General features: G+C 43.6%; 1 protein-coding gene across 1 annotated transcript; it reads right to left on the bottom strand.

The window, feature by feature from the left end:
* Positions 1 to 1,250: 1,250 nt before the first annotated feature.
* Positions 1,251 to 24,722, bottom strand: NUDT15 (nudix hydrolase 15). The gene is made up of 3 exons (XM_036456249.2): positions 24,515 to 24,722; positions 11,063 to 11,259; positions 1,251 to 2,280 (listed from the first exon to the last, which is right to left on the bottom strand). The coding sequence occupies exons 1-3, from the start codon at positions 24,670 to 24,672 to the stop codon at positions 2,123 to 2,125; spliced, it is 513 nt and encodes a 170-aa protein (XP_036312142.1). The 5' UTR covers positions 24,673 to 24,722; the 3' UTR covers positions 1,251 to 2,122.
* Between the last annotated feature and the right edge of the window lie 567 nt (positions 24,723 to 25,289).

The raw sequence follows: 25,289 nt of genomic DNA, 5'->3' as shown, positions 1-25,289 counted from the left end.
AAAACCCTCCCAAACTCCTTATTCTATCTACTAAAAATTTAAAGTAGAAGACCTGGTAAAACTCAATAGGTTTATGACAAGTTTTTGAAGCTATAAAATATCTGCTTAGAAAAGTACAGCATAGTAGGGGGAATGAGGGCATGTGCTGGGGGGCAGGAGCAGGCGGGGTTAGGTCAATGGGGGAAAAGGAGACACATGTAATACTTTCAGCAATAAAGAATTTTTTTAAAAAGTACAGAATAGATATCTCAATAAATTTCTAACCAACGGCATTTTAAATAAAACTATGGTAGAGTTTCACCTATAGGACTTGTCTGGGTTCTTATCTAGCCTCACATGTCTACCATGCAGGGCGAAGCAGGGACAGGGATTAAGTCAACTGAAGAAGGGAGTAAAAATAATGAGCAAGCCACAGAAAGCTATGGAGTAATCAAACAGGAGCAGAAAGCTGTGTGGCATTCATCAGTTTATCTGAAATTCAAGGAATATATATTTACTATAGTTGAACTCCTCAAACTTTCTAATATCAAGAAACGTATGTGAAAATTAATAGAAAATTAAATTTATAAGTAGTGAATTATACAATATACACATATAATTTTGAAAAAGCAAGCAATTAAAAACTTAAAAAATTATATCCAGTTTTTGGAGAAAAGATTCTTTTGTAGCATGTGTTATAGTAATACTTGAGTCTTTTTAAAGGGAAAAATTTAAATGTAACCAGCTCTCAAAGAAGCATAGGATTTTATAGAAGTGAGTTCATAAAGAAAAAGAAGTAAACTTGTGATCTAATCCAGCAGTTCTTAAACTTTTTTATTTGAATCCCTTTATATTCTTAAAAATTACTGAGTACCCCAAAGAGTTTTTGTTTTTGTAGGATTTTATCAGTGACATCCTATATAATAAAGATGTAATATGCAAATGATCAACGTGAAGCGTAATGACGAACCTTGTAAAGACCGGATCACAGATCCGGTGGGCAACAAGCTACAAGCGGCAGCAGAGAGCTACCGGAGGGGCAGAGCAGCTAGCTAGGTGGGGGAACAGAGGGAGCTACAGGAGGGTGGCAGAGCTACTGGCACACGGATTCCTGTGCTGGGCTACTAGTTTATCATATTAAGAATTAAAACTGGAAATATTTTTAAAATGTTATTAATTCATTTACAAATAAAACCGATCAAATGTTAAATAATTTTTATGAAAAATATCATTTTCTAAAACAAACAAACAAAAATGAAAAAGGCACTGTCTTACATTTTTGCAAATATGTGGTTTAACAGAAGAGAACTGAATTCTCATATCTGCTTTTGCATTCAGTCTATTAGCACAAATCACGTAGTATTGAAAAACTCCTCAGTACACTTAGAAAAGGAGTAAAAAAGGCATATCATGTCTTAGTATTAAAAAAAAACAGCTTGGATGTTGAGTATTTTTCCAAGGGCTCAAGGACTTCCCCAAATCACATTTGAGAACCACTGCTCTAGCCTAATCTCCCTATTTTACATTAAGGATACTGGATCTCAGGGAGATTAAGAGAGAAATCCAAAATTAGATGGCTTGCTAATGATAGAAAACAAATCCTAGGAGGTATTTCTCACTTCTCTTGGTTTACATTCCCAATCAGAAACCAAGGAAATATACCCTAATAACCTGTTCTGTTCACTCTAGTTAATAGGACTATCACAATATATTACCAAAAACCTTTTGTCTTAGATAAAACAGAAGAGAAAAATCACCAAACATGATATATTCTATTTCAGGCATATAGTGTTAGCATCTGAATTAGGATCTCTATTTGAATTGAAACACTAAGGCAAATTCTACTACACTCCATGCAAGTTGATAATGACAAACTACACAGAAAATATCAGTGAAATATGGAAAGCAGATTAATCACAATATCACCATTTAATACATGTTCTGAGTCTGGATATAAATCATAATATAATCCCAGTAAATTTTTCATACGTATTGCCTGAAAGGGTGGTAAGCACATTAAGAGACTGAAAACAAACTGGTAATGATATGGGACTTTTTAGATAAAATGGAGTTGTTCTGAAATACAGGTATTTTTCATTCTCTGGACCTTATTTTGTCTTTTTTTTTTTTTTTTTTTTTTTAATCAGTTAATCTTGTTCATCCAGAGATGATTTCCTTTGTATCCTACCAGATGGTCCAAATCTTCTTTAAATGGATCATAACCTTGTTCCTTTAAACAACGTAGTGCCCAGAAAAGCTGGTCCAGTGGAGGAAATTCTTCCCAAGGAACCCACTCCCAACCTAAAAAACAAAGATACCAAATCAACTTACTTAATTTGAAAGGAAACAAAGGTTATTTATTTTGGCAAGTTAACCTATACTTTAAAAATTAAATTTAAAAATAATCTCCTACCTATAAAAGAAGGTACAATAGTGATGCTATGCAAATAATTTGCGTTTGGAATGATGATCTTAAAAAAGAAAATGTAATCATTTCAAATATGCCATTATTTGAACATGAAGCCAAGTTTACAAGATCCACATTGTGGTAAAATGCAGATATAGTTTGATTCAATTTTCATTTAAATATCTGGCTAACCAAAATGCACAGAACTTGATATACTACAGGATACACTACATTAAAATATACCAGTTCCCTCACCTAAAATATTAAGGTAGATTACAGAATTTCTAATTTCTCCTCCATCTCTCACAAAAAGTAATGGAAACTATACAGAGAATAAAAAATATTCTGTGCCATGGTATGTCTTAAGATTGAAAGACAAATATAGAGAGGACTCATTTTTTTAAGCTATTTTAGCAAAAAAGATATTAACAGTGTCTGTTAGTTGTAAAATACATGAAATCCTAGAAAAAATATTCTAGGGAAATGGCATTTCTTTTATTTAAGTAACATAAAGCACAGATGCTCATGATAGGTGAATATATAAATACTAGAGGCCTGATGTACAAATTCGTGCACAGGTGGGGGTCCAGCCAGCCTGCCCCAATCGGGCCGATTGCCTGGGCCGGGCAGGGGAGGGGCCGCAGGTGGCTGGCCGGCCACACCCACCCCCATTAGGGGGTGGGAATGGCTCGGGAGAGGGCCGGAGGGTGGTTGGCTGGCCCACCCCACCTCCTGGTGGAACTCCTGCTTGAATTCCTGGTTGAGGGGACAATTTGCATATTAGCTTTTTATTATATAGGATCCTGATAGTAAGATGCATACTCTATGTTCTAAGTAAGTTTCTTTATGAATACATGAATGTATCTATGTATAAATACTGTTTCTTCCATCAACTATTTCTCAGGCTATAAATAGAATATGTAGTTTTACTCTGGGAAGGCAGGGAACAGATAATCTATGAAATTTGAGTAAGTTCAGGAAGGGCTAATTAGCAACTGTGAGCACACACTAACAGAGAGAGGAGAGGGGCAGGGAGAGAGAGAGAGAGATTGCCCAACAAAGTGTTACAAGATGGTAAGTTAACTGAGTCTCAAGAGAGCTGTCTGTTAAGTGTATCCCAGCACCTGATGAACACGGAACAGAGACTGTATCTCTACCTTATAAATAAAATACTCACCAAGCATTGCACCTTGGTTAGGTTGCAAATGGGGAAAAAGTGAAAATAATTTCTGCTATATTGTTATTAAGAGATGGAAAGAGGAACAAGTGTTTCTGACCATCTCTGATTTGATGCTAGTAACTTGGGCTTATAAAATCACACCGCTTGATTTGAGCTTACTAGCAAGTCAGAGACTCAACAAAACGTAGGCGGACAAGTTCAAAAGATTATGTAAATGAATAAAAAGAATCACAATATATATTTAAACTACTTAAAATTACTATATTTTGGGGGGAAGAATATATACAGTAATATAGTAGCAAAATAGAACAGTAATTTTTTAGAAGTTATTTAAAAAGTAGGCCTCGCCAGGTGGCTCCAGTTGAAGCATGGTCCTGTACGCCAAAATGCTGAGAATTCCATTCCTAGTCAGTGCATACCTAGGCTGCGCATTAGATTCTGGGTGTTATGTATGTTTCTCACATCAATGGCCCCCTCCCCTCCCCTCCCTTTCCCTCTCCTTTCTCTTCCTCCTCTCTTTCTAAAAATAAATATATCCTGGGGTGAGGATAAAAAATGTATAAAACAAAAAAGTAGGCCAATCTAGATACTCTATTAGAGAACCTCACAGGAAGAGGTTTGCTTGCATATTCATTCCTTTGTTCCTTTCTTCAACATATTCTAGCACTGATTACAAGCCAGGCATAGTGTCATGCCTGGAAGAGTCAAAAATGAATGAGCCAAAATGTCTGTTCTTTATAGATTCAAAGTTCATTAAAGGAAGAAAAGTATGACTTGAAATTGAATTATTGAGCTAAATTTGAGATAACTTCTGAGCATTAGCAAAAGATATCTAGACGGCAACTAGAAATATAAGTCTGCAGCTCAGAAGAGGAAGATGAGAAGTTATTATTTGAGTCAGGGTTTGCCAACTCAAAGGCAAGACAGGCAGGAGAACAACCGAAAAATAGAAAGAGGGCCAGCAGGGTGAATGACGCTTGTGACTAAAGGCTGTCGTAGTCAGTGACTTTGGTGCTTTCTTCTCAGTACCTTCTCTAATAAATGGTTTCTGTATCTGCTTCTTGTGAAGGATACTAAGCATAACACACACACACACACACACACACACACACACACACACACACATCTATTTTCACCATATTTTTCTCTTCTAATCTCAGGACAGTTTGCCCATAGAAAAGATAAACATAAGGAAATTTTGAGGGCCCTATCATTCTATCTAACAAAAGAGTAATAAGCAAACTGACCATCCCTCCAACACACAAGATGGCCAGCAGAGGAGGGCAGTTGGGAGGAACCAGACCTGCAGGGGAAGGCAGTTAGGAGCAATCAGGCTGGCAGGGGAGTTGTTAGGGGGTTATCAGCCTGACAGGCAGAAGTGGTTAGGGGCAATCAGGAAGGCAGGCAGGCGAGAAGTTGGGATTGTGAGCAGCAGTCATGGACTGTGAGAGGGATGTCCAACTGCCCGTTTAGGATCGGGCCTAAATGGGCAGTTGGACATCCCTCGGATCCTAAATGGGCAGTTGGACATCCCTCAAGGGGTCGCAGATTGGAGATGGTGCAGGCTGGGCTGAGGGACACACCCCCTGTGCACAAATTTCATGCACCAGGCCTCTAGTATATAATAAAAGCCTAATATGCTAAGTGTCTGGTCAGCCATTCAACCAAGCAAAGCATTAATACGCTAATGATATGCTAAGGCCGCTCAACAGCTCACTATAACATGTACTGACAACCAAGGGGCAGACGTTCCAACTGGCAGGTTAGCTTGCTGCTGGGGTCCATCCGATCAGGACTGAGCAAGACGGGCCGGACGTGCCCTGGAGCCCTCCCATGGTCCCTCCACAGCTGGTCAACCTCTCATGGCCCTTCCCAGCCCCAATCGTGCCTAGCCTACGCCCTCTTGCAATCCAGGCCAAGAAACCCTCTCCCATGTGCACTAATTTCATGCACTGGGTCTCTAGTCTTAAAATAATAATAATAATCAGTGCTTATTACCTGAATAAATTATACTTCAAAACTAATTTTAAAAATTTTGGTTATATGTAATATATTTTTAAATTTTTTAATGTTTTTATTTATCTCAGAGAGAGAAAGGGAGAGATAGAAACATCAATGATGAGATAGAATCATTGATTGGCTGCCTCCTGCACCCCCCACTTCCTAGGACCAGAGATCAAGCCCACAACCCAGGCATGTGCTTTGACCAGGAACTGAACCATAACCTGCTGGTTCACATGTCAACACTCAACCACTGAACCATGCTGGCCAGGTTATGTAATATATTTTTCTTCAAAAACAGTAAATTGAGTTCTACCAAAAGAACTAAAATGGAAATATGCATATTTAAATTTAATACTAAAGAGTCAATTAACTGCTTCTCCCTACAGCTTCAGAGTGTCAGACTACTGGTTTTTGTTTCCACTATTATTGTTCTGGGCTCTCCACTCTCCAGTTCCTTATTTTACGTGAGATAATTAGGGATGTGAAAGATAAGAGGGACTTGTAGAGGATACTCCCAATGAACCACTAAGCCATTTCTTACCTACTTCTCCTGCCTTCCACTTTTTTTTTATTTTTTTATTTCTATTTTTTATTGATTTCTGAGAGGAAGGAAGAGGGATAGTTAGAAACATCAATAATGAGAGAGAATCATTGATCAGCTGCCTCTTGCATGCCTCCTACTAGGAATCAAGCCTGCAACCCGGGCATGTGCCCTGACCAGGAATCGAACCAGGATCTCATGGTTCATAGTTTGACGCTCAACCACTGAGCCATGCCGGCCAGGCAGCCTTCCACTTCTTTAGGCATGAAAAATGTATCCTAGGCCAACTGAAGACCTCTGGATACTTTTGAGGCATTTCTTAGTGTGTAAGAAATATAAGAAATATATACATTTGGTCTTCATTCCTTTTTCCTGGCACAAAGTACCTAAACCCTTTTTAATGTCCTGAGTGATAGAGATGAATCATCTTGGTTATCCATAAAATATCCCTTTCAACCACAGTTTATGCTAATAAGATGACTGGTAGCTCGGGGCCCCTAGAGAGCTTCAGGATGGGGCTGGTCACCAGAAAGACCAAGGACTGATTAGAGGGTTGGAACTTTCAGCCCTACCATCTAGTCCCACCTTAGGGAAGAGGGAAAGGGAGATTGAGATAATCACCAATAGACAATATTTTAATCAATCATAAGTTCCTATGTAATAAAACCTTCATAAAAACTACACAACTCAGTTTGGAGAGCTTCCGAGTTTGTGAACACACCAAGGTGATGGGAGGGTAGCATGCCACCTGGAGAGAGCATGAAAGCTCCTTATCCCTCCCAGACACCTCACCCTACACATCTCTTCCACTTGTCTGTTCCTGAGTTATATCCTTTATAAGAAACTAGTAATGTAAGTAAAACATTTTTCTGCGTTCTGTGGGCCATTTTGGCAAATTATTGAACTTGAAAGGGAGCTGTGGGAACCCTGGCTGTGGTCAGAATTACAGGAGGCAAGGACCTCTGCATGGTGTTGGAAGTGGGGCAGTCTGTGGGACAGAGCTCTTTTTGGATGGCAACTCTGATGGTGTCAGAATTGAACTGAAATATTAATATAAGCCATCCAATTATTTTTGGAGAGTTGGAGAATTGGGTGGTATGTGGGGGGAAAAACGAATTTGGTGTCCGACGTATTGTAAGTAAAAACAACTCAGCTCAGACTTTGATAGTTCATTTTAGGTGATTCCAAGTAGTTACCTTTTAAAAATTTTGTATGACTCAATAGACCTTTTGGTAGAACTTTGCTTCTGTTCATCCAATCAAATCTATAAAACGGGTTAGACATGATTTATTCATTCTATAAATATCACTTCCTCCAGGCTTTTGTATACATGTCCTCTTCATAAAGGCCGTTCCTAACATGGCACACATGCACCACTATCCTTACACAGTTTTTCTTTCTCTTCCTTATCATTACAATCATAAAATATCTGCTACCTTGCCACCTTTCCCCCTACTAAGTTGTAAATCCCAGGAGGGCAGGGACTTCCACTGTTTATTTAGTGTCTGTCTAGAACAATGTCCAACACACAGTTCTCAGTGAATATTTATTGAATGAAAAGAGTCTTCTGTAAGAGAAAAGAAATGAAATATTTCCACTATATGAGACCACTTGAATAAAGTTTCATATTGAAAACAATATAATCAGTAAGTTTGATATTTTTCTCTTTAGTTCCTTTTCTCATGGAGTTTTATCAGATTTGAAGAAATGAAACATGTAAACCCTTTAGAAGAATGCTTAACGTGGAGTAAATAATAAACATCAGTTATTGCCATTAAAATTTCCAGAGCACTCAATTAAACACAAAAGGAACAGATAACTGTTTTGTCAGGTTAATCATTCTCTATAGATTTTCCTTGAGGAGGATCCAAGATGGCTGCTCGGGTAGACACCTAACCGCAGCAGCACACAACAATTTCAATGGAATACAACTAAAATGTAGAGTGGACATCGCCCAGAGCTACAGGTAGTCGACTGACTGAAAATTCTACAACAAGAAGGAAAGAGAAAACCAGAAGAAAAATCAGAGGAGCTGAAAAAAAGCCTAAGGTACGGAGACATGCTGCGCGCTCGCATGCACGCGCGCGCGCGGAGAGGTCGCAGCCGGAGAGGAGGAGAGGGCTGGGTGCTGCCTGGTGTTCCCTAGCAGGAAGGAAATAAAACCCCCAGCCTGGGCTGAACCCCCGAACCGGCAGCGCTGACCCCCAGTTATGAGCCAGACCCTGGGGACCCAGGCTCCGGCGGGGGAGACGGGGCTGTGAGGCGGAATCCCAAGTGAGCAGCGAAAAGCAGGGCCCCCGGAGTCGCGCACACATTGCGCGCAGAGGACTGAATGTTGACTCTGATGCTGGATTAACCTAGCGTGAAGAAACAAAGCCTCTGGTGGCGCTGAGCCTCAGTCCGGACTGCTCTGAACCCCAGTCCTGGACCAGACCCTGGGGACCCAGGCTCGGGCAGGGGGAGACGGGGCTGTGAGGCGGAATCCCAGGGGAGTGGCGAAAAGCGGAGCCCCCAGAGTCGCGCGCACTGCGCGCAGAGGACAGTCTGTTGACTCTGATCCTGGACTCCCCTAGCGGGAAGGAGAAAAAAAAAAAAAGCTCCAGACTGGAGGAATGTGACAGGGAGCAGGAGCCCCTGCCAGCCGGGCGATGGGGCCCCCGGGGGGAGGAGCTGGGGGGGGCCTTGAGCCATCGACCTCTGAGCGTGGGCAACGGAGCCAAGGCCGGGGGCTGCTTCCTGGGTGGCACTGACCTCGGCAACAGGCTGGAGCAGCGCGGGAGCCCGTGGAGAACAAAGGGGTGCCACAGGCCAACCTGCTGAGCTCCCAGGACAAGGAGGAAGAAACCAAAGTTCTCAATGTGAAGAAATCAAGTGAGAGCAAAAGATAGTAAAATTACTTAAGAAAGAATACAAAGAAGATCTTGAAAAATCAAAGACTAAGTCAGAACTCAACTCACCAGCCAACATTGCAACATAAATGTGTTTTAAAAAAAAAAGGACAGAATGTTGGAACAGCGGCGGCCAGGCCTAGAGTGGCCAGGCACAAGGCAGTGGCAGCCGGGCCTGGAGCAGCAACGGCCAGGCCCCAGAGCAGCAGCAGCCAGAACCAGAGCAACAACAGCCAGCACTGGAGCAGCCAGACCTGGGGCAGTGGCAGCCAGGCCTGAGGCGGAGGCAGCCAAGCCCAGGGTGGCCAGTCCAGGAACACCCAGACCCGGAGTGGCCGGGCCCGAAGAAGCCAGGCCCAGAGCAGTCGGGTTGGGAGCAGCCAGGCCCAGAACAGCAGTAGCCAAGCTCAGAGCATCCAGGCTGAGAGCGGCCAGACTTGGAGGGGCCAGGCCCGAGGCAGCCGGGCCCAGAGCATCCGGGTCTGGTGCGGCCAGGCCCAGAGCAGCAGCTGCCAGGCTGGGAGCGGACAGGCCCGGAGCAGCCGGGTCTGGTGTGGCCAGGCCCAGAGCAGCGGCTGCCAGGCTGGGCACGGCCAGGCCCGGAGCAGCCGGGTCTGGTGCAGCCAGGCTCAAAGCAGCGGTTGCCAGGCTGGGAGCGGCCAGGCCTGGAGCAGCGGCTGCCAGGCTGGGAGCGGCCAGGCCTGGAGCAGCGGCTGCCAGGCTGGGAGCGGCCAGGCCCGGAGCAGCTGGGTCTGGTGCGGCCAGGCCCGGAGCAGCGGTTGCCAAGCTGGGAGCAGCCAGGCCTGGAGCAGCCAGGTCTGGTGCAGCCAGGCCCGGAGCAGTGGCTGCCAGGCTGGGAGCGGCCAGGCCCGGAGCAGTGGCTGCCAGGCTGGGAGCGGCCAGGCCTGGAGCGGCCGGGCCCGGAGCAGCTGGGCCCAAAGCAGCCGGGTCGGGTGCGGCCAGGTCCGGAGCAGCAGCAGCCAGGTCCAGAGCAACTAGGTCGGGAGCGGCGGTGACCAGACCCGGAGCAGCTGGTTGTGGAACGAACCAGAGCAACAGAGGCCAGGCCCGGAACAGCTCGCTCCTCGCCTGCCCCTGCCCCACGGCTGCCTCTCAGACATGGCTGGAAACTTTTGGGGAAACTTGAGGGTCTGCTGAATCAAGTGATGAAGGCATAGATCTGGATGTGTTGAGTTAGTATAGGGCTGGAGTGTTGATCTGTGAGTGCCTTGGGTGGGGCCTGGATGAGGCTGGTTGACCTATTTGGAAATGTCTTTTGTGTGAAATGTATCATTGGGCATGTGGTGGTATTATTGATATGAGAAAATGCTAAGTAACTGATTTACTATCTGAAAAGGGATTTACTATCGGGGAAAGGGAGGGAGGAAGAGACTGAACATAAACTGCACCTATGAATGAGGACAATGAGGGATAAAGAGGAGGCAGAGGGTGGGGTGGGAACCTGGTGGAGGGGGGAAGAAATGAGGAACCTTTGTAACAATATGAACAATAAAGATTGATTTGAAAAAAAAATATCCTCAAGTGAGGATTTAAAAAAAATAAAAATTAAAAATAAAAAAAGTTGGGAAAAAAAATCATTCTCTATAAAAGAATTTATTATCTCTCTTGCACAGGTGATAAAACTGAGAAAGACACATTAAATGTTATACTTAAAATTATAATTTGTAAAAAAATTAAATACTAAAAATAAAACTAACACTTACTGAATACTAACTGTGCTCACTAGGTTCTGAAATGTATTAACTCATTTTCCCCTTACAACAACTGATCTGAGGTAGTTACTATTATCACAGAAGAAAAAAGAGGCATAGAGGATAATAACTTCTCCAAGATCACAAATTTCTAAGAGGAAGAATCAAAATGCAAATCAACTCAGGTGCCAGTTCTTTCCTGTTATGTCCTTGTGATTTCAGGATTTAAGTATATCTATATTTCAATGTGAAGAAAATCTATGCAGCAACATAATGTAATATTCCTTCAGAAGATATATTAGTACTTGTGTAAAAAATTAAAAAATGCATTACTATAGATAATTCTCTTACCTTCATTTTTTTCAGGCTCTACATTCTTAGGTTCTGAATCATGAGTCACATCCACCTCTCCCTTCATTAGTATAGTGACATAATGGTAATTCTCCTTCTCAATGAAAGAATTCACAACCGAGGCAAAGCGAACGTTTTTCAGGTGAAGAGCTGCTTCTTCCCAGGTTTCCCTTTGAGCACATTCTTCCCAGCTTTCACTGGAAAACAGAGACATACTATTGTATTCAATTCTATTCATTTAATTTATTTTCTGCCAGAAATACTTGGCTAAATATTCCTAGCATAAAGCAAAAATAACTGTAATTGGTTCATTCTTTAAACAACAAATCAAACCCTAACTTTGACATTCTGTATATCCTGTGTCTAGTTATCAGGAGAGAAAAAGGACTTCATATTGAATAACAAAAAAATGAATATTTAGGATGGTGACCAGAAGGATGGTACTGAGGGAAAGAGTGTGAGGGAGGGAGCAAAAGAAGAGTGTGGATGTGGTGTGTGTGTGTGTGTGTGTGTGTGTGTGTGTGTGAGAGAGAGAGAGAGAGAGAGAGAGAGAGAGAGAGAGAGAGAGAGGGGGACAGCTACATCTCACAAGACCTTTGAGGGCTAGCAGACCAGACTCTCCTAGCCAGGTAGCTTCTGCTACTGCTGTAATCACTCACAGAGCACTGGCTCTGCCGCAGAGGCCACGCCATCTTGAAAGGGAAAGCTGCTATGACTGGGAGCCCCACCTCACCTCCTCTGAGGGGGCCCTCTGACACCACCCAGGATCCTATAGCCACTCTGGCCAGCTACCTGCTGCCTCAGCTGCCAACCCACAGACACTGGGACTCCAGCCTCCCTGGTAAGGGCTACTGTGAATTCTGGAGCACATTACCCCCCTGCCAGTCAGACCCTTTAGCCCTGGGCACCAAGACCACACCAGAAGCCACTGCCCACAGGTGCCTGAGGAGTAGCTGCTGTCCCATGACCCCCAAAAGGAGCAGCCACCACCCACAGCCACCCGAGGAGCAGCCAACCTGCGAGCAGGTGCCACCAGCGACAGCCAAGGAACAACTTCCCCGCAAACGCACAAGGAGCAGCTGCCCCAGGACACCCTCCCCCAGGGAGCAGCCACTATCCGTAACCACATAAGGAACAGCAGCCTCATGACCACCTTAGGACCAGCCACCGCCTGCAACCACCCAAGGAGCAGCCACCACCCACAACCACCCAAGGAGGAGCCACCCGGCTACCAGGCAAGGAGCAGCTACCCAAGAGAAGCTGCTGCCCAAGACCACGCAAGAAGCACTAGCCCCGCAACCACGGAAGGAGCAGTTGCTCCATGACTGCACAAGGAGCAGCCGCTGCCTGCAACCGCCTGAGGAGCAACTGCAACCCACGACCAGGCAACCCGCCGCCAAGCATACAGCTGCAGCCACAGGCCTCACGTGACTCGACACCTAGATCCATCAGAGAGAGCAAAAATGGGGAGACAGAAAAACCACCAACAAAGGAAAGGAAAGGCGGAATCACCAGAAAAGCAACTAAATGAAACAGAAGCATGCAATGTGTCAGAAAAAAAGAATTCAGGCTAAGAGTCATACAGTTCATCTGAGAAAATCAACAACCTATATAAGTATCAGAAGAAAATAGTGATATTGCTACAATTAAAAACACTATGGAAGTTTTCAACAGTAGACTAGAAGAAGCGGAAGACTAAATTACCAAATTAGAAGACAGGCAAGCAAAACACACGCAATCTGAACTGCAATTAGAGAGAACAAATAAAATAAAATAAAAGACAGGAGGAGAGCCTGAGGGAGCTTTGGGACAAATGAAGCAAAGCAACATATGTATATAGGTTGCCAGAAGGACAAGAAGAGGAGCAAGAGTTAGAAAACCTATTTGAAGAAATAATGTCAGAAAACTTCCCTGATTTGAAGAAAAAAGTCACACAAGCACAGGGAGTCTCAACCAAGACAAACCCAAAAAGACCCACACCAAGACACACCGTAATTACAATGGCAAACATTAATGACAAAGAGAAAATATTAAAGGCTGTAGGAGAGAGACAGACAGTTACCTACAATGGATTTCCCATCAGATTATCAAATGATTTCTCAACAGAAACACACCAGGCTAAAAGGAATGGAAGGAAGTATATAAAGTGATGCAAAGCAAGGGACTGAATCTAAGAATACTCTATACAGCAAGGCTATCATTAAAAATTGAAGGGGAAATCAGGAGTTTTACAGACGAGAAAAAAAAGGCTAAGTTTATTAGTACCAATGCAGCAATGCAAGAAATGCTAAAGGGACTGTTGTAAAAAGAGGAAAACAAAAGGGAAGAAGGAACAAAGCACAAAATATAAAAATGGCTATAGACAAGCACCAATCAATAATAACATTGAACGTAAATGGCCTAAATGTTCCAATCAACAGACACCGAGTGGCTCAATGAATAAAAAAACATGACTCATATACATGCTGTCTACAAGAGACCCACCTCAGAACAAGAGACTCACACAGAATGAAAGTGAAGGGATGGAAAAATGTCTCTTGTGCAAATGGAAATGAAAAACAACAAAGCTGGGGTAGCAACACTCATATCTGACAAAATAGACTTCAAAGTGAAGGCCATAACAAGAAATAAAGAAGGCCACCTAATAATACTAAAGAGATCGATACAACAAGAGGATACAACTCTGGTAAACATATATGCACCCAATGCAGGAGCACCCAAATACATAAAAACGTGTGGAAGATATCAAGGGAGAGATTGACAGCAATACGATCATAGAAGGGGACTTTAATACCCAACTGACATCACTGGATAAATCTTCTAGACAACAAATCAGCAAAGAAACAGCAATCCTAAATGACTCATTAGATCAGATGGACTTAATTGACATCTTCAAAACAATTCACCCCAGCGAAGAGAAACCAAAATGGTAGCCTAGGTAAGCGCCTAAACTGCTGCCTCACACAACAATCTCAAAACAACTAAAAGACAGAACGAACATAATCCAAAACCACAGGAAAGCTGGCTGAGTGGGAAAATCTACAACTAGAAAGGAGGAGAGAGGCTCACAGATCAGGGGAGCCGCAAAGCGCTGAGGTAGGGAGACGCTCGCACAGAGAAGAAGGGCAGCCGAGTGCCTGGCTGGAGGGAGGGGAAAGGAAGCCCCCGAATGCACTGAAACCCAGACTCATATGGGTGGAGTCTGGACTGTAGAGAAAGACATCTGGAGACTCAGAAACTGGGAGACTCGGGGAGCCGGGAGCCACAGTAGGTGCTTGTGTGTGTGCAAGTGTGCACACGCAGAGAGGTCTGACTTCGGAGGTTGCCTTGGCCTCTCCATAGCGGAAGGAGTCGGAAGCTCCAGACTGCACTAATCCAAGTTCCGACTGCACTGGGATTAAAAATATTATACAAAGACCCAATCCAGTTCCAGGCGAGCCCCTGGGGCACCCACGCTCTTACAAGGCGAATCTGGACTGTCAGGCGGAAACTCAGGGGATCCCTGGAAGGCAGAGGCAGGTCTTTAGAGGCTTTAAATATTTGTGTGATGTAATCTTGGGCAAAAAATTAGGAAAAGCAGACCATGGTGCACACCATGGTCCTTTCCAAAGGCACTCAGCCCCAGCAGAGGGAGCCACAACCTGTGGACTCAGGGGACTCAATAGGGGTCTCAGGGCCAGTCACAAACAGCATCTGACATTGTCCTGCACTAGACATTGGAAGTTGTAGCAGATCTATCTAATAGGTAGCCAAAATGGGGAGACAAAAAGCAAACCTCAAATGAAAGAACAAGAGAATTCTACAGAAGAGCTAAATGAAATGGAGATAACAAATTTATCAGACATAGAATTCATAATAATGGTGACAGAGATGCTCACCAATATGAATAAAGACATAAAAACTATGAACAGTGACATAGCACTAATAAAGAACACATTGGAAGGAATACACAGCAGATTAGAGGAAGCCAATGACCAGATCAACGAATTAGAAGACAAGGTAGGGGAAAAAAATCAATCAGAAAACCAAAAAGAAAAGAAAAAAAAATTTTTTTTTAAACAGGGGACAGTTTATGGGAGCTATGGAACAACATGAAACATGATATTCACATCACTGGAATACCAAAAGGAGATGAAAGTTAGCAAGGGATAGAAAATGTGTTTGAATAAATAATGGCAGAAAACTTCCCTATTCTGGTCGGGGGAGGGAGTCACACAAGTTCAGGAGGCAGAGTCCCAAGCAAGAAGAACCCTAAAAGGCCCACGCTCTGATACATCGTAATTAAAATGCCAAAAATTAAAGACAAGGAGAAAATCTTAAAGGGAGGAAGAACCTACACAGGAGTTCCCATAAGGCTGTCACCTGATTTCTCATCAGAAACTCTACAGGCCAGAAGGAAATGGCATAATGTATTCAAGGTAATGAAATGCAAGGATCTGAAATTAAGCTTACTATATCCAACAAGACAATCATTCAAAATTGATGGTGAAATAAAGAGCTTCCCAGATCCACCCCCTCCCCCCCAAAAAAGGCTAAAGGAGTATATAATCACCAAACCATCATTGCAAGAAATGCTAAAGAGACTAGTGTAATGAAAAGAAATAGAGAAAGAAACATAGGTACAGAAGTGAAATGGCAATAAATAAGTACCTATCAACAATAACCTTAAATGTAAAAGGGTTAAATGCTCCAATCAAAAGATATAGGATAGCTGAATGGATTCAAATACATGACCTAATTATGTGCTGTCTACAAGAGACCCAACTCAGAACAAAAGACTCACACAGGATGAGATGAAGGGATTGAAAGAATTTATAAACCTGATAAGCACATATGCACCCAATAAAGGAATACCTAAATATATATATTTTTAAACTTCTAGAGAAGTCTAAGGGAAGGATTGACAGAAATACAGTCATAGTAGGGGACTTTAACACCCCACTGACTTCACTGGATAAATCTTCCAGACAAAAAATTAACAAGAAAGTGACTATAAATGATACACTGGATCAGATGGATTTAATTGACATTTATAGACCACTTCACCCCAAAGGTATGGAATATACATTCTTCTCGAGTGCACATGGGTCATTCTCAAAGACAGACCACATGTTAGGGCATAAAGCAAGTCTCTACAAGTTCAAGAAAATTTAAATCATATCAAGCATCTTCTCAGATCACAATGGAATAAAATTAGAAATCAACTAAAGCAATTATACCCAAAAACATTCCAACACATAGAGACTAAATAGCATGTTATTGATTAATGAATGGGTTACCAAGAGATCAAGAAAGAAATCAAAAACTTCCTGGAAACAAATTAAAATGAGCACACAACAACCCAAAATCTATAGGACACAGTGAAAGCAGTCCTAGAGGAAAGTTCATAGCACTACAGGCTTACCTCAAGAAATAAAATAAGCCAAGACCAGTTTGGCTCAATGGATAGAGCGTCGGCTTGGGGACTGAAAGGTCCCGGGTTCGATTCCGGTCAAGGGCATGTACCTTGGTTGCGGCATATCCCCAGTAGGGGGTGTGCAAGAGGCAGCTGATCGATGACTCTCTCTCATCGATGTTTCTAACTCTCTATCTCTCTCCCTTCCTCTCTGTACAAAATCAATAAAATATATTAAAAAAAAAAAAAAAGAAAGAAGATAAGTCCTATATAATAAAAGGGTAATACGCAAATTGACCCCAACGGCAGAACAACCAGGAACAACTGGCCACTATGAACAACTGGCTCCCAACGCAGGAGCTGCTCCCTGGTGGTCAGTGTACTTCCACAGGGGAGCACCTCTCAGCCAGAAGCCAGCTCATGGCTGGCCAGCCCAGCGGCAGTGGCGGGAGCCTCTCCCACCTCTGTGGCAGCACTAAGGATATTGGACATCCCCCGAAGGCTCCTGGACTGCCAGAGGGATGTCTGACTGCCAGCTTAGGTCTGATCCCCTGGAGACTAGGCCTAAGCCGTCAGTCAGATATCTCTCAAAGGGTCCCAGACTGTGAGAGGGTGCAGGCAGGGCTGAGGGACCCCCCAGAGTGCATGAATTTCCATGCACCAGGCCTCGTTAAAAATAAACTAATGCTTAAAGAATTACAAAGAGGAAACAAAAAAGCACAGATAGAAAGAAATCCTACAAAATAAGAGGGAATATGCTAATTGATCACCACACCCTCACGCAGATGGCGGAACCCACAGCCAATGAGAGAATATGCTAATTGATTATCACACCCTCAAAGATGGCAATGCCCACAGCCACAAGATGGCAGCACCCAGTTCCCTCAGCCCTGCAGGGTGGCAGGTGCAGCACAGGCAGGTCCACCCGCTCTGCATGCCTGCCTCCCAAACCCCAGTCCCCTCAGCCCCCAGCCGCATTGGGCCGGCTGAGGCTTGCACTGCTGCAGGGCAGTGGCATCAGCAGAGGTGTGATGGGCATTGCCTTCCCGATTGCTGGGTTGCCTCCCGCCCCTGATGGCCCCCACACTGTGAGAGGGGGCAGGCCGGGCTGAGGAACCCCACTCCCTCCAATGCATGAATTTTTCAGGCACCAGGCCTCTAGTAATAAATATTAGACCAGAAATAAATGACACAGAAGCTAAAAATAGCATCTTAAAAAAAAAAAATCAATGAAACCAAGAGCTGGTTCTTTGAAAAGATAAACAAGAATTATGAACCATTAGCCAGATTCATCAAGAAACAGAGAGTCTGAGCGAGTCTCTGCAACTACCTCCTCATGGTGCGACCCCGGAGCCTCGCTCTTCCCGGGGCGGAGGTTGCAACGGCAGCAGCAGGAGGGAGCAGAAGCGAGCGGGCGGCGGGCTTCATGGAGAGCAGCAGGCGCTGGAGCAGAGGTGGCATTTCCTTCCCAGTACCTGGGCTCCAGCGACCCATGCTCACACCTTGCCCCATGTCGGAGCAGCCGCCCGGCTCCAGGACTGACTGGCCTCGCTGCCCACCCCACGCCCTTACCTTGCCTCCTGACACCCCTGCGCTTAACTCGCCTGGGCCCCTCTCCTTGGAGGGGTGGCGGCGGCCAGGCCCCGCTGCAGTGTCTGGAGCAGAAGCGGCCACCAGAGCCCGCCTCTATGATGAAGTTCAACCCCAACAAGATGAGGACCTACGACCAGGAGGGCTTCAAGAAGTGGGTGGTGTGCCTGTGCTTCGGGAGCGAGCAGGATGAGGTGCTGTTGGTGAGCAGCAGTCAGCACCCAGATCAATGGATTGTCCAGAGGAGGAATGGAGCCCAAGGAGGAGCCTGGTGGTGCTGCTTTTGTCCATTTGATGTCAGTCTGTGGTTTCTGTCAAACCACCTTACTTGTGAGTATGTTTTACCACCTCAATTTGTTTTCTCATTCACAGCATATATGTATTCAACAAATCCTTCTGTTGTGGGAATTTACAAAAATAATTGATATTAAAGAAAAACTTTTTCATAGTAAGAAGAAGAAGAAGAAAAAGAAGAAGTAGCAGCAAAGAGAGAGGACCCAAATAAATAAGATTAGAGACAAAAGTGGAGAAGTAACAACTGATACCGCAGAAATACAAAGATTGTAAGAAAATGCTGTAAACAACTATATACAACAAGCTGGACAATGTGAACGAAATGGACAAATTTAAAAAAAAAAAATACAACCTCCCAAAATTGAATCAGGAAACCTGAATAGGCCAACTTATACAACTTAATAAAAGGAAGATAAATGATCCAATAAAAATATGGGCAACAGAACTAAATATAATCTTTTCTAAAGAAGACAGAAGGCCAAGAGACACATGAAAACATGCTCAAAGTCACTAATTATCCGAGAGATGCAAATCAAAACAACAATGCGGTACCATCTCACACCTGTCAGAATGGCTATCATCAACAAATCAACAAATGATAAGTGTTGTCGAGGATGCAGAGAAAAAGGAACCCTCATATACTGCTGGTGGGAATGCAGACTGATGCAGCCACTGTGGAGAATGGTATCGAGTTTCCTCAAAAAACTGAAAATGGAACTCCCATTTGACCCAGTAATCCCACTTCTAGGAATATATCCCAAGAAACTAGAAACACCAATTAGAAAGGATATATGCACCCCTATGTTCATAGCAGCACAATTCACCATAGCTAAGATCTGGAAACAGCATCAAAGCCCATCAGCAGATGAGTGGATAGAAAACCATGGTACATCTACACAATGGAATACTACGCTGCTATAAAAAAGAAAGAATTCTTATGATTTGCAGCAGCATGGATGGAACTGGAGAGCATTATGTTAAGTAAGTGAAATAAGCCAGGCAATGAAAGAAAAATAACACATGATCTCACTCACTCACTTATGGAAAAGAAAGAACATTATAACCTGATGAACAAAAAGATACAGAGGCAGTAAAAAGCTGAACAGACTGTCAAATTACAGCCAGAAGGATGCGGAGTATTGGGGATGGGGGGAAGAGATCAACCAAAGGACTTGTATGCATGCATATAAGCACAACCAATGGACACAGGTTATGGGGGTGGGGTGGGATGAAGGCATGTGACAGGGGATAGGGGAGGCTGGGGAAGGTCAATGGGGGGGGAGGAGAAAGAGGATATATGTACTACCATATGTAATACTTTAAACAATATAAAAATAAAAACTGAATAGGCCAATAACAACTGATAAATAGAAGCAGGAAAAAAAAATCCCAGCAAACAAAATCACTGGTCCATAATACTTCACAGGGAAGTTTTACCAAACCTTCAAAAAGCAACTAACACCTATCCTCCTCACATTATTCCAAAATATCCAAGAAGAGGAACACTCCCAAGCTCTTTTTATGAGGCCAACATTATCCTAATTCCAAAACCAGATAAAGACACTACAAAGTTAACTATAAGCCAATATCCCCAATGAACATAGATGCTAAAATCCTCAACCAATTATGAGCAAATCAGGTATAGGAATATATTAGAAAGAGCATACAGAAAAACCAATTGGGATTTATTCCAGGGATGCAAGGTTGGTATAATATTCCGCAAGTCAATAAATGCAATACATCACATAAACAGATTGAAATACAAAAATCACATGATCATATTAATAGACGCAGAAAAAGCATTTGACAAAATCCAACACCCATTTTTGATAAAAACTCTCAGCAAAGTGGGAATAGAGAAATCATATCTCAAAATAATTAAAGCCATATATGACAAACCTACAGCCAACATCATACTCAATGGGCAAACACTAAAACCATTTCCCCTAAGAACAGGAACAAGACAAGAATGTTTGCTTTCCCCACTCTTATTCAACATAGCACTGGAAGTCCCAGCCACAAAGATCAAATAAGAAATAAAAGGCATCCAAATTGGTAAGGAGAAAGTAAAACTCTCATTATTTGCAGATGACATGATATTGTACATAGAAAACCCTAAAGACTCCACAAAAAAATACTAGCTTTAAAAATGAACTTGGCAGGATATAAAATTAACACCCAGAAATGGATGGCATTTTTATATACCAACTAGGGGCCCAGTTCACAAATTTGTGCATCTTGAAAGGAACTGTAGGCTGCAGTGAACACAGAGGCAGGTCTCGGCCCATCCTCTGCACCCCCGCCCAGCCCCTCCCACCACAGACTCTGGTCCCCTGTCTGCCGGCAGCCCTTCTCCCACCAGCATCACTGCCTCACACTGATGAGACCAGCCCCGCTTGCATCTGCTGACAGTGCAGAGCGATCGGGGCCAGTGCCAGCAGCAGGTGTGTATGCTGGGTCGGAGCAAAGACTTTTCAGTAACCACCAGAGGCTCGCCCCGATGACAGTGACCAGTGCTCCACCTTTGTCTGGCGCTCCTGCTCACCACTCCACTATCCCGCTGCAGCCAAAGCCCACCATGTTCCACGCTCTGCCACCTGCTGCCCATGCCCACCATGTTTTGCACACACACACACACATACACACACACACACACCCCTGGTGGTCAGCACACATCATAGCGACCAGTTGTTCCATTGTTTCGCCATTCGGTCTATTTGCATATTAGCCTTTTCTTAAATAGGAGGGTAATCAAATCTCAGAAAGAGAAACTCAACAAACAATCTCATTTACCATTGCAACAACAAAAATAAAACACTTAGGAATAAACTTAACCAAAGAGGTAAAAGTCTTGTACTCAAAAAACTATAGAATATTGAAAAAAGAGATAAAGATATAAGCAAGTGGAAGAATATAGTGTGTTCATGGATTGGTAGAATTAACATCATTAAAATGTCCATATTATATCCAAAGCAATCTACAGATTAAATGTAATCCCTATTAAAATACCAGAACTAGAATACTCCAAAAATTATATGGAACCAAAAAAGTCCCCAAATAGCCACAGCAATCTTGAGAAAGAAGAGTTGAAGGGATCACAATACCAGATATCAAGTTATACTACAAAGCCACTGTAATCAAAACACCCTGGTATGGAACAGAACAGAACAGAACAGAACAGAGACCCCAGAAATCAACCTAAGCCATTATACTCAATATTTGACAAAAGAGGCACGAACATACAGTGGAGTCAAACAGTCTCTTAAATAAATGGTTCTGGGAAAATTGGACAGATCCATGCAAAAAAATGAAAGTAAACCACCAACTTACACCGTACACAAGAATAAACTCAAAATGGATAAAAGACTTAAATTTAAGTCATGCAACCATAAAAATCCTCGAAGAAACCATAGGCAGCAAAATCTCAGATATCACTCATAGCAACATGTTTACTCACACATCTCCTAGGCCAGGGGTCGGCAAACTCATTAGTCAGCAGAGCCAAATATCAACGTAACAACAATTGAAATTTCTTTTGAGAGCCAAATTTTTTAAACTTAAACTTCTTCTAATGCCACTTCTTCAAAACTGACTCACCCAGGCCATGGTATTTTGTGGAAGAGCCACACTCAAGGGGCCAAATAGCCACATGTGGCTCTCAAGCCACAGTTTGCTGACCACAGCCCTAGGGCAAAGGAAACATAAGGAAAAAATAAACAAATGAGACTACATTAAAATAAAAAAACTTCTGCACAGCAAAAGAAACCATCAACAAAATGAAAAGGGAGCCAGCCCACTGTATGGGAGAACATATTTGCCAATGGTACAACTGATAAAGGGTTAATATCCAAAATATACAGTATAAGGAACTCAGACAACTTAACAGAAGGAAAACAATCCAATTAAAAGATGGGCAAAAGATCTGAACAGACACTTCTCCAATGAAGACATATGAAAAAATGTTCAAAGTTACTGATCACCAGAGAGATGCAAATTAAAATGTCAATGAAGTATCACCTCACACTTGTCAGAATGGCCACCATCAACAAATCAACAAATGACAAGTGCTGGCGAGGATGTGGAGAAAGGGAACCCTACTACACTGCTGGTGGGAATGCATTATGGAAAATAGTATGGAGCTTCTAAAAAAATTAAAAATGGAACTGCTATCTGACCCAGTGATCCACTTCTAGGAATATATCCTAAGAGACGTGAAACACCAACAGAAAGAATGTATGCACCCCTATGCTCATAGCAGCACAATTTACAATAGCTAAGATCTGGAAACAGCCCAAGTGCCCATCAGCAGATGAGTGGACCAGAAAGCTGTGCACATTTACATCATGGTTTATACTCTGCAGCGTAAAAAAGAAGGATCTCTTACCCTTTGAGACCTGGAGAGCATTATGCTAAGCGAAATAAGACAGAAAAAGACAAGTATCACATGATATCACTCATATGTGGAATTTAATGAACAAAATAAACTGATGAACAAAGGGAATTAGAACATGGAACAACAGACTGGGGAATCTCAGAGGAAAGGTAGGGGAGAGAGGGGAAATTAACCAAAGAACTTGTATGCGTATATGCATAACCCAAAGACTCAAACAATAGGGTGGTGAAGGCCTATGGTGGGGGTGGGGGTGGGGGTGGGCAGCTAGAATGGGTCTATGGGGGAAAAAAGACATATGTAATACTTTCAACAATAAAAAAAAAAAAAATAGGTGGACCCATAGGCTTCAACATACCATGGGGAAAAGGGGGTGGCAGGGTTAGCGTTAGAGATTGTAAAACTTTATTAACCACATGCATATGTGCCCTTCTCCTTTGATATCCCCTGGTACAAAATAGTAAAAAGACATTTTCAAGACAACTGGGGAAAATGGCAAAGATTTGGTATGATATTAAAGAATTATTTTGTTAGGTGTGAAAATAATATTGGGGTTATGTTTTTAAAAATTTGTTAGTTACATATTTAACTTCTTAGGAGTGGTATAATTGGATGTCTGCAATTTGAAATAGTCTGAAAACAAGGGGGGTGTATCTGCAGGAGAGCAGTAAAGATGAGGCAAAAACGTAAAGATTCACTATTTCCTCCACTTTTTATACTAAAGGAAAAGCAGCACTGGGTCTGAATGCTTAAGATGCTATTTACCTGATATTTATTAACTTGAAACTTATTCTCACTTACCAGACTTTCTTCAGTCTGTGTAGAATTACATCTAAACTGCCCATCTTTGTCTGATATATCAAAAAACTCACAGAATCTCAAAGAAGAGAGGGACTTTCAAGAGTACCTCGTTTTCCTTCTGCATTTTATTTATTTATTTTTAATATACTTTATTAATTTTTTACAGAGAGGAAGAGAGAGGGAGAGAGAGTTAGAAACGTCAATGAGAGAGAAACATCGACCAGCTGCCTCTTGCACACCCCCTATGGGGGATGTGCCCACAACCAAGGTACATGCCCTTGACCGGAATCGAACCCGGGACCTTTCAGTCCGCAGACCGACGCTCCACCACTGAGCCAAACCGGTTTCGGCTCCTTCTGCATTTTAAAGATGGGAAAACGGAGACTCAGTTTCACTAGTCTGCAACTGGACCTCCACAAGCAGGAACTAGTCAATACATCTGCGGGCGTTTGAAGTGCAAATGTTTTAACTGGCAACGCTGACCTGCTCGGGGTTTATAAACACCTCTTCGTGTCTCTTCTGTGGAAGCCCTTAAAAAACACATCTCCCAAACCAACCAGGAAGCAGAGCGGAGATGAAAGCACTAGACGAGGACATCCTTTGCCCCCGTGCCGGCGCCGGCGCGATCCGAGAGAAGCAAGGACAAGGGGCGCACGCGCGACCAAGGGGCGCACGCGCGACCAAGGGGCGCACGCGCGACCAAGGGGCGCACGCGCGACCAAGGGGCGCACGCGCGACCAAGGGGCGCACGCGCGACCAAGGGGCGCACGCGCGACCAAGGGGCGCACGCGCGACCAAGGGGCGCACGCGCGACCAAGGGGCGCACGCGCGACCAAGGGGCGCACGCGCGACCAAGGGGCGCACGCGCGACCAAGGGGCGCACGCGCGACCAAGGGGCGCACGCGCGACCAAGGGGCAGTGTGGCGCGGAGAACGCGCAGGCCACGTTCCGCCTTCCCCAGGCCGGCCAGGTGGCTGCTTACCCGAACTCCAAATGACCCCCGGGAAGTTGGAAACTGCCAGCTCCAAATGACCCCTTCCTCTTTCCCAGGAGGACACAACGAGGATGTCTGCAGCTAGTCACTACAACTCCCACCCCGACTCCGGGCCGGCGCGCCCGCGGCTCGGCGGCAGGCGGCATGGCGCAGGAGGGCCGCGAGCCGCCTCCCGGACGCTCGCCCCGCCCCCAGGGCCGCACCAATCCCGGCCCGGAGTCTGGTCACCAGGGTTACAGCTTGTGAAGCACAGCAGTTGCTCCAGAAAGGACTGTGTGGAGGTCTTAGTCTTCACTAATGACACCTTCTGTTGTGCTTTCAACATTCTTTACTGTCGGAGTCCTCCAACTGATGCTTTTCCCAGGCACCTGCTTTTATAGAACTGTACCTTTGTACATCCTATCCTTTTTTCTTTGATCTGCACACAGTAAACTCATTCTCACTCTAGTTCAAATCAGTGTGGTATTAGGGCAAGGACACATAGCGAAGAAACACTCTAATAAAGTAAAAATATTCTCAAATCATGGGTGCAAATAGGACTAATAAGTTGTTCTGGGAGTTTGTAACCTATTTAGGAGAAAAAACAGACACTTCTAGTTAGTTACCTATGACCAACACAAAATCCCAGCTGAATCAGAGTTGTAATTAAAACAAACTAAAATTCTCTTTATGGGAAGTATTTACTTTTTAAAAAAATTATCATAAATTGTTTTACTTCTACCAAAGTAATGTGCACACAATTTAACAATGTCAAGTGGTACTC

This window comes from Pipistrellus kuhlii, unplaced genomic scaffold, assembly GCF_014108245.1.
Source record: "Pipistrellus kuhlii isolate mPipKuh1 unplaced genomic scaffold, mPipKuh1.p scaffold_m20_p_3, whole genome shotgun sequence".
Lineage (NCBI taxonomy): Eukaryota > Metazoa > Chordata > Mammalia > Chiroptera > Vespertilionidae > Pipistrellus > Pipistrellus kuhlii.
This window is presented reverse-complemented; position numbering and strand designations above follow the sequence as displayed.